This window comes from Petaurus breviceps, unplaced genomic scaffold, assembly GCF_028583685.1.
Source record: "Petaurus breviceps papuanus isolate PSGF00001 unplaced genomic scaffold, PetGlider_PUasm1.0 76, whole genome shotgun sequence".
In the NCBI taxonomy this organism is placed as follows: Eukaryota; Metazoa; Chordata; class Mammalia; order Diprotodontia; family Petauridae; genus Petaurus; species Petaurus breviceps.
Window position 1 is genome coordinate 13,257,567 of NW_027186473.1, and position 13,599 is coordinate 13,271,165.

At 34.6% G+C, this 13,599-nt stretch overlaps 1 protein-coding gene across 5 annotated transcripts in view; it reads left to right on the forward strand.

Annotated features, from left to right (window-relative positions):
* CEP135 (centrosomal protein 135) overlaps positions 1 to 13,599 on the forward strand; it is a 121,108-nt gene that overhangs the window by 15,799 nt on the left and 91,710 nt on the right. For all 5 annotated transcript variants that reach the window (XM_069105272.1, XM_069105270.1, XM_069105274.1 and 2 more), the window contains 4 exons: positions 401 to 529; positions 1,102 to 1,317; positions 3,716 to 3,781; positions 7,851 to 7,989. In XM_069105272.1, coding sequence (XP_068961373.1) covers positions 401 to 529; positions 1,102 to 1,317; positions 3,716 to 3,781; positions 7,851 to 7,989 — 550 coding nt within the window. The remainder of the gene's footprint in view (positions 1 to 400; positions 530 to 1,101; positions 1,318 to 3,715; positions 3,782 to 7,850; positions 7,990 to 13,599) is intronic.

A 13,599-nucleotide genomic window follows, 5' to 3' on the forward strand; every position in this document is an offset into this window, starting at 1 on the left:
TGTACAATGTTCTCCTGGTTCTGCTCTCCTCACTCAGCATCAGAACAGTTTTTTTTCTTTAGCAACAGATTCTGTTACTTACAGAAATTCCTCAAATGTGGTGGTTCAAAAAAGTGAAAAACTGGATTAGAATGAGGGTTGTAAGAAGGTACTAAAATTATATAGTAGACATTTCTTTTGAAATATTATTATCTTCTGAATTCTTCGATATCCTTTGTTCTGAGTATGTTTTTCATTGGTGATTGTATATTTTTTAGGTCACAAATATATATAAATACTCGATAAACATTCTGTTTTGGGGGGTCATTTAGCATTCTGGGTATGTCCAATACATGTTTTTTATAATTCTTTTCTGAATTAAAGAATAAACACTTTAAAATAATGGAAAATTATGTCTCAGATTGAGTTAAGAGATCGAGAAATAGAACGGCTATCAGTTGCACTTGATGGTGGTCGCTCCCATGATGTTCTGTCTCTGGAGTCCAGAAATCAGAGTAATGAGAAGCTTATTACTCACTTGAATATTCAGGTAATGAATTTAATGTTTTTTTAAATTTCAATTTTGTTTTGTTGAGCTTGTGTAATTTGGTTTGGAAAAGATTATGATAAAAATTAAAAACATATTATGCTTTACCAAGGTCTCTTCTTTGGCATCTTTGCTATTCATTTGGTGTGGAGGCTATTAGGGATAGATGCAAGGGAAAGAGAAGAAAATAATTGTATTAAATCTTAAGCATTATTGCTGGGTAAGGCATGACTTACATACCATAGATCCACAATCATAGGCTGGTATGTTAAGAATACCAGGTAGCAAGGGAGTTAAGTGACATGCTACTTTTATCAGTATCTAGTTATTCCTTAGTCTTCTGTGTTGGTGAGAAGCTTATTCAGTCCCTCTTATCAGTCTTTCCCTTTGAAAATTTTAGCAAATATATTTTTTACTAAACTAGAATCAAACCAAACTTCTGTTAGTTCTTCAGCATAACTTTTCATTTCATATATCCTGTTTAAAATTTAAAATATGCAGAATGATGTAGAATAATGTATTTTAGGGACTTGACATGTATAATAATTTTATATATTATTATAAATTCTACTTAGATTGATTTCCTTCAGCAAACAAATAGAGACCTGGAGAATCGCATACAAGAACTCTTGGACAGCAAGAAAACTGTAACCAGTGAGGTTCTTACTTTAAGTAACAAAAATGAAACACTCTCTCGTAGATTGAATGAAATAGATCATATAGCACATCAGATGGAAAGGCATAGAGAAGAAATTCTTGAGAGTACAGATAAACAACTTGTGGAAGCTAAGGTAATAAAAACCACTATAATTTTTAAGTCTCATTTATCTGGAATTGTTAGGAAATATGATATTCTGCATAAGAGAGTTTTGCAGTTACAAAGCCAATTCTTTTAGTGCTAAAATTTTATTTTAGAGAGGTAGAAAAGGAGAAAAAAAGGAGGAAAGGCTCAGGACAGAACCATTGGGCATACCTGCAATTATAAGGTATAATTTGGGTAATGAGATAGCAATGGAGATTGAGGAATTTTCAGGTAAGTAGAAAAAGAACCATGAGACTAATGTCATGAAAACTGGAGAAGAGGAGAGAGTATCCAGGAGGAGGAAGTGTGGTCAGCTGCTGTAGGGAGATAGAGAAGGATGAAGACTGAAAAAATCATTAGGTTTGGTAATTAAGACATCATTGGCAACTTTAAACTTGATCATAAATGATTGAGAAGTAAATGAGAATAGAGGAAACAGAGGCTAGGAGGGGAGACATTTTTTTCTAGGAGTTTGGCTGAGAAAGGGAGCAGAAGTATAAACTGAGTTGGGGCTTAATAAATGCCTGTTTATTGATTAACAATAACTTGAGGGTGTTGTAGGTTCTTGTAAAGGTATTTTTAAGGATAGAGGAGGCTTGGGCATGTTTTTAGGCAGTTAGGAAAGAACTAGTGCATAACATGTTTATTTTGAGGTGTCTGTGGGACATCCAGTTCATCATATCCAAGAGGCAGTTTGGTGATGCAGGATTGGAGCTTTGAAGAGAGATTAGGGCTAGGAACATAGATCAGGAAATCAACTGCATAGAGATAACAACTGAATCCGTGGAAGCTGATAAAATCACCAAGTAGGATGGTATAGAGTAGGAGTTCTTAACTGGAGTATGTGAATTAGATTAAAAAAAATTTTTTTAATAACTGTATTTTAGTATAATTGGTTTATAATCCCTGCATATTTTGTGCTTTTAAAAATGTTATTCTGAGAAGCGTTCCATAGTCTTTATCAGACTGCCAAAGGATCCAGAACCCCTTTGGTTAAGAATAGTTGGTGTGGAGAGAAAAAGAGACAACCCTGGGCTATACCCACTGTTGTTGTATATGACCTGAATGAAGATCCACTAAACGATACTGAGAAGTAGTAGTCAGACAGGTAGAAGTACTAGGAAAGAGTGTGGCCATCTGTTCTAGACCAGGAAGGACTTAACCAGTATGGAGATTTACAACTCTGATGGGTCTCAGCTGCTGTCTGACTTGGGGACTAAAGTTCAGAATTCATGGAAAATGAAATGCATAGACACAGGAATATCAAGCCAAAAATAGATTAACTACCTAAAAGGATTTAGAATGAGTTTCAGGATATTCTGACCAGTGAATAATTGGGACATTTTACTCTATTTTAAATTGTGACTTTTTCTTCCAACATTTTTAATACCTGGACCCCAGATTTGTATTAAAAGTAAAAAACAAGACAAAACTGTGACTTTAGCTGAGAAAGAGTAGCAAGGCTACTATTTCTAGGTCATTATGTTATTCAACCAATGGAAATATCCATTTCTTACATGTGACCGCATCCTAGTCATTCCTTTTTCCTGAAGAAGCAGCCTTGACCCAGCTGTCCAACAGGGAAGATGCTTTGCCACTCATCTGGTTCTGTATTGTGGCCTTGAGAAGAGACCCAAAACAGCAACAGTTGGCGCTCCAGACCTTGATGACCCATGTATAATATACAGAGAGGCCTGGAGAAATTTCTAGTTACATATGATCTCCTGAGTAGAAAAACCAAAAACTGTTCTAAAATGAACAAGAAAGAACTTCAAAACCTGCTATCCTTTTGGGAAACCAACTGATATCTCTGGCTTTTGGCACCTACTGGTGTTTTGCTTTAGTGTCTTTAAGGACAGTAGGCCCTTCAAAAAGACAGGACTATGTTTATATCTTAGTATATAATCCTATGTTCTATGAATTGTGACACAAAAAAATCTGGTTTAGTCTTAGAAGGTAAGAAAATAAATCATATGAAATAGGAGAAAAATCAAGAAATGACATTTAAAAAATTACAGAAAGTGAACTTTTACTGGAAAATTGCACAGACTTTTAAAATCTATTATTGTGCTCCATTTCATATTTTGGGATGTGGCCTTTGGGAAAATACTAGGAGATCAAAAGATGAAAAATCTGGATAGATAAAGGATGACACCTATTTTTCGTGTTGCTAACTTTTAAGGGATCATTCATCCAAAGGCTGACTCCCAAGAAAATACTCACCTTTGCCTCTCTTTGTTGAAAGTATTGATTTAACTATCTGGAGAGAGCCTCAGCTGAGAGACTGCATGAACTATTTATTAAAGTGACTCAACAGTTTTTGTCATTATGGCTTAAATTTATTACCCTTTAAATTTTTGATACTTATGACCTTTTTTTATTCTCAGCTAGAAATTAAAAGACTGCATTGTGAAATGCAGGCCCTTGAAGAAACAATAGCAAAACTTAAAATGGTAAGTCCGTATTTTAAAATAATGATTTTTTTAGTGAAGTTAATAAATTTTTCTTTGTGTTTTTAATGAAAGATGAACTAGGAAAAAAGAAACTAGAGAGCAAGCCTGAAGACTTTATCATTAATTTTTTGACAACTTTATTAGTTATAACTTTTAAAAAATTTTTAAATAGTTAACAGGTTTGCAGCAGGTCATTTGAGAAGATGATTACAGCAGATCATTTGAGAAGATGACTATCCTTTGTGCAATTCAGTTGGAGACCAGTGAGCCTTTCTCACTTGAACTCCTGATGTGTTCAGTTACTGGTTAATTCCATCCCTTGACCCTGTTTTGTGGAACGGATCTATATATAGCAAGGAAAAGATTATGGGAATAAAGATCTAGAGCTGGAAGGGACCACCCCATGTAGCTGCTTCATTTTACAGATGAGAAAACTGAAGCCCAAGAGAGTTAAGTGGCTTGTTCAAGGTTATACAGAGTTGGTATCAGAATTGGCCTTTGAAGCTGAGTCCTTTGACTCTAGAGCTAGTGCTTTTCCTCCTCTTTAGTGCTGCCTCCCACAGTAATAAACATTTGGATGTGTCTTTTGCTAATTTTACTAAATGATTGCTTCTGCCAACTGGTCCTGATTCTGTGTGGGCTTTTTTTAGAAACGAAAGCAATGCTATTGATTGTATAATCGTTTCTAGTGCTCCTCAAAGTTGGAAAAACTTTGTTCATTGTAGAGTGAGCCAAATTTGCCATTAGTCTGTAGTCTTATCAATTTACATATCATACTGGCTTTATAAAATTACCATTTTGGTTTTTGGGAGGTAGTTTTCCAGAGCATAAGAGATACAGCATATAGGAACATTTTGCTGATTTTTCTCAATAGTAACCTGCTGATTTCATAGGTAGTTGAATTGGAGGAATTTTCTAGGCTTGAAAATGAGATCCTTTGAAAAACACCAGCTTTTTGGTTCCTTATTGCATAGTTATTGTTAACAGGATTTTATTGATATAGTCTCTAACCTGAGAATGATGAAACAGCAGGCCAGAGACAAGTGACAGTAATCAGGTAGCCATTTAATGAATTAGTTTCATCATGAGGAACAGATTTACAAATCAGAAATTCTCCTGATCAGAATTCCACCTTGCTGAAGTGAAGACAGAGATTATAGACATAAATCACCATGGGAAGGGAGTGGGGAAGGTGAATTACAAACACTGGTTCCCAGGGCCTAAGTGGTTTTCCATGACAAGCCCACAAGTGGAAGAGAACACAATTCTGGACTGCTGTGGGACCAGTATTGTTTAAGTCTTTGGGGGTCGTTACTTGATGGGTTATAGGACCAGAGTTCTGTGCGGGGACTAGGTTCTACAGTCTATGATTTGCTTTACTTAAGATACCTGGGAATAAGAATGCAGTGATTGTGAATGTTGTCAAGGTTTGATCGATCATTTCAAGCTGCATTGTGAGCTTCTGACTCACAAGCTAAAAGAGGCAATTCTGAAACATCTAACCTATTAGTATATTTATTACACATATCATATTGATTAATATGAAAATCATTATTCCCTTCCCACTATTTAAAATAGAACCCATTTATCTGATCTTGCTTTATTCCTTTGGTTATGTAGGGAATAGATCATGGGATATATAAATTCTTTCCTATTAAGTCAGGCTTTCTCAACATATGGCCCACCAAATTGGGCCGTAGGCTGAATGTTGTGAAGGCTTGTATTAAACTAAAATTCCTTGATAGCATCATGCATGGTCCAGATCTACTGATGGTGTTAAATGCTTCTGATAGATGGAGAAATGTAGCGTAGCTACATAACTGATTTTATTTATTCGTCATATATCAGTTCCACTGTAAATGTCTTGCCAGTTTGTTCTATATTGTGACATAATACATTGAACTTTTGAATTTACGTTGTTGAATATTTTGCAGAATTTGCCCCAAAGGACTTTGACCTTTGATCTTGTAAGTGCTAGAGGACAGTGAGTAGAACCAATCAAGGGCAGGAAAGCAGAGAGGAATTATCAAATTGGAGAAAAACAAAACTTTTTTTTAAAACAAATATGCATAGTTAAGCAAAAAAAATTTCTTCATTGACTGTATCCAAAAGAGAAAGAGGCTCTGTGTGTGTGTAATCTATCTGTCTGTACCCTGAGGATTTCCTCTCTGTCAGGAATGGGTACCATACGTTATCATGGTTGGTTATTGCATTGATCAAAGTCTTTTACAATTCTTTGTCTTCACACTGTTTTAAATCATTCTTCTTGTTTTGCCTACTTTACATCAATTCATACAAGTGTCCCCACTTTCCCTTGAAACTATTCCTTTCATCATTTCTTACAGCACAATAATATTCCCTTACATTCATATACTGTAATTTGTTGGGCCATTTACTAATTGATGGGCCTCTCCTTAGTTTCCTGTTCTTTCCAGCACAAAAAAAACTGCCATAAACATTTTTGTACACTGTTGTTTCTTTTCTCTCCCTTTGATCTTTTTGGGCTTTCTAGTCTTAGTAACGGTTTCTCTAGGTCAAATGATATTTAACCAACCAATCAATCAATAAACATTTATTAAGCATCTGCTATTTGCGTGACACTATGCTAAGTACTAGAAATATAAAAAGATAAAAGACAGTCCATGCCTTCAAGGAGCTTACAATCTAAGTGCAGACAACATGCAAACAAATATATAAAAGGCAAGCTATACAGTATGAATAGGAAAAAATTAACAAGAGAAGGCACTAGAATTACAAGGGGTTGGGAAAGTCTTCTTGTAGAACGTGGGATTTTAGTTAAGACTTAAAAGAAAGTCAGGGAGGTCAGTAGTTGGAGCAGAGGAGGGAAAGTTTTCCAGGCATGGAGGACAGCTAGAGAGAATGCCCAAAGTGGAGAGATGGAGCATCTTGTTTGTAGAACAACCAGGAGGCCTGCATCACTGAATCTAAGAGTGCATGTTGGGGAGTAGTGTGTAAGAAGACTGTAAAGGTAGGAGGTGGGTAGGTTTGAATACCAAACAGAACATTTTGTATTTGTCCTAGGAAACCACTGGAGTTCATTTAGTAGGGAGTGGATGTGTGTGTGTGACATGATTGGACCTGGTTTTTTTAATTAGTAACTTTTAAGATGTAGTTCCAACTTGTTTTTCAGAATGTCTCTACTAATTCAGAGTCTCGCCAACAGTGCAATAATGTGCCTGTTTTCCTGCAGCCTCTTGAGCAATGGTCATTTTCCTTTGTCAGTTTTGCCAATCTGATGGGTGTATGGTAGAATGTCAGTTTGTTTAGTTTGCATTTCTCTAATTATGAGTGACTTTTTAAATATAATTATTGATGGCTTGGACTTCTTCTTTTGATCATTTAAACTAAATCATTTTTAAGGTCCCTTCTAGCTCTAGTTTTCTCCAAGTCAATGAAATTATTGTCTAAATTTATAATTTCTGAAGTGAATTTTGGCCAAACCAAATTGCTCTCATCATATCCTGATTTCCATGTGGGTTATGAGGTCAGAGTTATCTTTGCCCTTTGAAATTTTCATTAGTTGACTTACCATTATTCTATACTCCATATCCTCAAGATTTATAAGACTGAATCAAATGGTCATATTAACATAATGGGTCAGGCTTATTCTCTCAGCTGTAGCAGCAGTATCTAGAACAATATCTTTCTAGGGGATAACATCCAAAGTGGGAATCTTTCATTCTTAGCCTATATAAGTAAATAAGCATATTTTTTTCTCTTCTTGAAAACTCAACAGTTTGGGGTGCTTGCTGCTCTATAATCTATTTGTGAAATATTCTTTAGCCCATGTTAAATTGGTTAAAAAAATTTGTACTGAACATAGGTTTTAGCTAAAATTTAATGTTGACTTTAGCTACAAATTCATTGTTGAAAGCTGTTATATTAATTTATGTTACTACATTATATGTTTGATTCAGGAAAAATAATCATCTATCAATATAGCTTAGTATTACATAATTGTGATTGTGGCAGTAACTTGATGGCTTTATTTTTACATGTGTTTTTGAAGCACTTCTAGGAATCCTAATTTAATATTTGACACTTTCAGGATTTAAGCTTATGCCATAAAGAAAGAGCACGACTGACTGATGAAATAGTTTTAAAAACAGATCTTGAAACAATTATCAATCAGATTGAATATGAAAAAAATAGACTTGCCCGAAAAGTTGAAAACTTTGAAAGTATAGGTAAGATTTGCAATTTTGATTAACTTTATAATTGACAATGATTTTCTCCAAGTACATTTTATTAGAAGATGGAAAATGTATCACAACTTGATTTTTTTTCTTTGAATGGTATTTTGATTACTTATAATGAGAACCGCACTATATGAACATTTTAAAAATAATTCCTGCTTTCATTTTTAAAATTTTCTCTTTTTTTTGTGAACTTAACAGTCATCAACAAATATTTCAATATACAAAGGATAAAAGGTTGAATAATAAACTAAACTTCTGTTATGTACAACTTTTAAAGATATATCTATCACATAAGATTAGCAAAGTAGTAGTACTCAAATTACTGTTTGTCCTCTTTTTTCTGTATATTTAAAAAAAATGTGTATTAATACTTTTTTCCAAATCTATAATTACTTACATACTCTCTAAGTAGAATCCTCCTTGTGACAAATATATATAGCCAAGCAAAAATAAAAAGGTAAAAAATGCATTTCTGATTGTGTACTTCCAGTTAATTCCCTCTCTGTCAATAGGTAGGAGTTATGTTTTATTGACAGTCTTTTGAAGTCAATATTGGTTACTCATTTGGTCAGAGTTCTGAAGTCTTTCAAAGTTATTCCCTCTCACATAGTTATTGAGGTCACTAAATAGATTATTTTGCTTTTGCTTGTTTCATTCTGCATCGTCTTTTCATATTTATCTGACCATGTCATAGTCATAATTTATTTTGGTGTAATAATGTTCTATTATTCATGTGCCATAATTTATTTGTTTAGTTCTTCCATAATTGATAGGCACTTATTTTTTTTCTTGTTCTTTGTTAAAACAAAAAATAGAGCTGCTGTATTCTTGTACAATATCTTTGACATCCTTGGGGTATATGTCTAATAGCAGTATTGCTGCCCTACTTCATAGTACTGTAAAGGCTTTCTCATTCATTCTAATTAGGAAGAAGGCCATATTGAAAAATAGGAATTATAGAGTCTTTTAAAAGAAATAGAGTTCTTTTTGATTTCATATATAGCTTGAACTATGCCTTACATTTATTTATATGGTTCTTTATGGTTTCCCAAGAGCTTTAATTATGTACTATTTCATTGTAACTCCACAACTGTATGAGATAAAGCAGGGCAGATGAAATCCACATTTTATAACTGAAGATACTTGACATTCAGATAGGTTTATGTGATTTGTCTGATGTCATATGACTAATAGATGGTAGGAGCAAGACTTGAATGAAGTTTTCTGGTGGCTTCTGTGCCTTTTCTTTCTACTATACCACATTGACTCTCTTATATTGAAACATATGTTGCCTAATAGATGTTCTATGGAATAGTTAAGAATAATTTGACATTAGCATTCAGCGAATGACAAAATTCCTTTCCAAATTTCCTTTCCAAAATTCCTTAAGAAGTTAAATATTTCCTTCATGTTCTGGTTTCCAAAATTAGTATCATATGATTTAGAGCTGGAGAGAGACCCTGGAGATTATCTAATTCACCTCCCTTATTTTACAAATGAAGAAACTGAGGCTCAGAAAGGGAGAGTGACTTGATTAGCTGACAGTGGCAGAGAACAGAGATCTTAGTCAATAACTTTTCTAGATCTCTGGAAATGTAGCTGTGTAAGCTTATGATAAGGATAGTAATTCCTGCCTCCAATGGTGCTTGGACTTGGTGCCCCAGGCCTCTAGGGTCAAATTCTGGTTGTTGTTCTTCTTCTTTGTTTTTTTCTCAATTACATGTAAAAATAACTTTTAACATTTAAAAAATTTTTGAGTTTCAAATTTTCTACCTCTTTCCATTTCCTCTCCCCTCATTGAGATGACAAACAATTTAATAAAGATCATAGATGCACAGTCATGCGAAGCATATTTCCATATTAGCCATGTTGGAAAAGAAAACAGATCAAAAATAACAGGAAAGAAAAAGAAAAATGTAGAAAGTTTAAAAAAAAGTAGCTTCAATCTGCATTGAGACTCCCATCAGTTTTTTCCCTGGGGATGGATGGCATTATTCATCCAAGTCTTTCATAATTGTCCAGGATCATTGTATTGCTGGGAATGGAGAAATCATTTACATTTGATCATTGTACAATGTTACTATTACAACATATTTAGCCAGTCCCTAATTGATAAGTTTTTTCCCCCAATCTCCAGTTTTTTGCCACCACAAAAGGAGCTGCTTTAAATATTTTTGTAAATATAGGTCCTTTTCCTTTTCCTTTAATTTCTTTGGGATGCAGAACTAGTAGTGGTATTACTGGGTCAAAGGGTATGTACAGTTTATAATGACTGGATCAATTCACAACTCTGCCAGCAGCAGCAGTGCATCAGTGTCCCAGTTTTCCCACATCCTCTCCAACCTTTGTCATTTTTCTTTTCAGTCTTAGGTGTTAGGTGTGAGGTAGTACCGAAGAGTTGTTTTAATGTACATTTCTCTAGTCAATAGTGACTTAGAGCATTTTTTATATGACTATAATTAGCTTTGATTTTTTTTCATCTGAAAACTGCCTGAAGTAGCTCTACTTTTGGTGCATGATTTCTATTTTGGAGAGGTTTGAGAGATTATGGAGATTGAAGAAAATGTCTAGTCTACCATCTTTTAGCTTACATGACCCAGCAGTCTCTCCTGGATAATTTTTTCTGGGGCAGTTGTTTTTGTTGGGAGACACCTTATATTTTCTATTTTTTTCAGTCCTTTGACTTTGTTTTTAATATTTCTTGATTTCTCATGGAGTTATTAGTTTCTATTTGGTCAATTGTAATTTTCAGGTTTTTTTCTTGGATGAGGTTTTTGTAACTTTTTCCAAACTGTTATTTCTGTTTCCATATAGCTCTCATTTCTTTCTCCAGTTTTCTTCTAGCTCTCTTGTGGGTTTTTTAAAATCATTTTTTCCAAAATTAAAAAAAAAAGGGTTTTTAAAAATCTCTTTAAGGAATTCTGGTTAGATTTGTACCCAATATGCATTTTTCTTTAAGACTTTGCTTGTAGGTATTTTGGAGTAAAGTTTTTTCTGGCTTTGTGTCTTGAGTTTCCCTGTCAAGGACTTTTTTTATGGTGGGATTCTTTTTTTTTTCTTTTCTCATTCTACCTTACTTCCTGACTTTGAATTTTATGTCCATTTTAGGCTCTACTTTTGAGAGGATTATTTGAGCTAAATTACTGTCCTCTTGCGTCTTTCTGCTGCTTTTTTGAGGATACTTAGTATTGTGTTATGCTCAGATATTAGGGGTCTGCAAACTTTCAGTGTTCCCAAAATTATGTGATCTCAGGCAAAATCTTATCACTGCCCTCCCGATTGAGCTCTACAAATTCTTGATTCAGGTCTATGTCTGAGTAACATGGCTGTGGACTTATCCCTGGTTGGAAGCTTCAGTAGATTGTTGCTGTACTTGGCTAATGTCAGTGAGCTAAATGGTGATAGAACTAGCCAGCCCTTTTGGTCTGGGATTTCTGCTCTGGTTATTCCACTATAATCTTCAGATAAAACTGATATCTAAAACAGTATTCTTTTTACTGTGCTGCTTTTACTCAGTTGCTATATTGTGGCAGGTGAAAGATGAAATGAATGAGGAAACAAAGGTTCAGGCTTCCAAGCATTTTGATTTATTAAGCAATGCATGGCAATTCCTCAGCAAATCAGAACTATTTCCCTTTGGCACTGGACCCTGAAAGTATAGAGAGACAGATTTTTACATATTAAAAACAATCAAATGAGGCCAGTTAATTAAAAGGAAACAATAGAATATTAGGTAATCTGATTTCTAATTAGATAAAAGACTAGGGACTTTCCAAGTTGGGAGGGGGAAAATGAACAGGTGAAGTTCCCTCAATTCAGAAAAAGAGGTGTCTTATTCCCTGTATCTGTAAACAATTAAAGGAAGATGGAAACAGCAACTGATTGACCAGTATGGAGCCACTTTTCAGATAAGATATATGGATTGCTTGAGATGTATAATTGTGAGAAGACTCCTTGCCATCAGTCTTAGAATCTTACCAGGTTTCTGGTCAGCATAACCTAGGTCCTTAGTTAAGAGTCTCTAAATAGCAGATAGAGGTGATCCAGCTTCCTAGACACGCAGGGCTAAGTTCAAACAATATAATAAGGTTTTCTCCCAATTCCTATAATTGATTAAAGTTTTTTCACAAGGCAGAATTTGGACTAGACCCATAATTGAATAGAAAGGGAACTGAGCCAGCTCCAGAATAGAGAGTGATGGGTGGAGTCATTGTGGTTCATTGAGTTCCCACAAATTAAGCACTTGCTGTCCTAATCCCCTCAATGTATGGCAGCCTGTAGGCAATGACTGTGTCTCTCCACTGGCCTCTGTACAAAAGTGACTTTCAGGCCTTCAGGATTGTTGTGTTCCATGCCTCATAGGCAAACAGCAACATTGGTAGATTATTATCATTGTAAAATACTGTCTTTTAAAAATTTTATTTAATATTTTATTTTTCCTTAGTTACATGTAAAAACAATTTTTAGCATTCGTTTAAAAAATTTTAAGTTCCAATTTCTCTTTCTCCCTTCCCTCTACCTTCATTAAGAAGGCAAGCAATTTGATATAGGTCATATGTGTGTGGTCCTGGAAAACATTTCTGTATTAGTCAAGTTGTGAAAGAAAACATAGACCAAAAAAAAAAAAAGAAAGAGCAAAACCCAAGAAAAAGGAAGTTTAAAAAAAAAAGGTTTGCTTTGATCTATATTCAGACTCCATCAATTCTTTCTCTGGAAATGTATAGCATTTTTCATCTTAAGTCCTTCAGAGTTGTCTTGCATCATTGGATTGCAGAGAATAGCTAAGTCCTTCAAAGCTGATCATTGTACTATAATGCTGTTATTTTGTACAAACTATGTTTCACTTTGCATCAACCCATGTAAGTCTTTCCAGGTTTTTCTGAGAGCATCCTGCTCATTATTTCTTATAGTACAATAGTATTCCATCAGCATCATCACATACCACAATTTGTTCAGCCATTCCCCAATTGATGGGCTTTCCCTCAACTTCCAATTCTTTATCACCAGAAAAGAGCTCATATAAATATTAGATCCTTTTTCTTTTTGTTTTTTATCTCTTTTGGGATACAGATCTAGTAGTGGTATTGCTAGGACAAAGCCTATGCATGGTTTTATAGCCCTTGGGGCATAGTTCCAAATCGCTCTACAGAATGGTTGAATTACTTCACAACTCCACCAACACTGCATTAGTGTCTCAATTTTCTTGCATCACCTCAAACGTTTGTCATTTTTTTTCTTTCATATTAGCCAATCTAGATGTGAGGTGGTACTTCAGAATTGTTTTTAATTTGCATTTCTCCAGTCAGTAGTGATTTAGAGCTTTGATTACTTCATCTAAAAATTGCCTGTTCAGTGGCTTTTATTTTTATAAATATGACTCAGTTCTCTGTATATTTGAGAAATGAGACCTTTATCAGAGAAACTTGCTGCAAACATTTTTCTTCACAGTTTTAATTGCTATTTCCCTACATCCTATTTCCCCCATTTATTCTACTCTCTCTTTTCACCCTATCCCTTCTCAAAAGTGTTTTGCTTCTGACTACCACCTCCCCTACTTTGCCCTCCCTTCCATCATTCCTCCCATCCTCCTTACCCCCT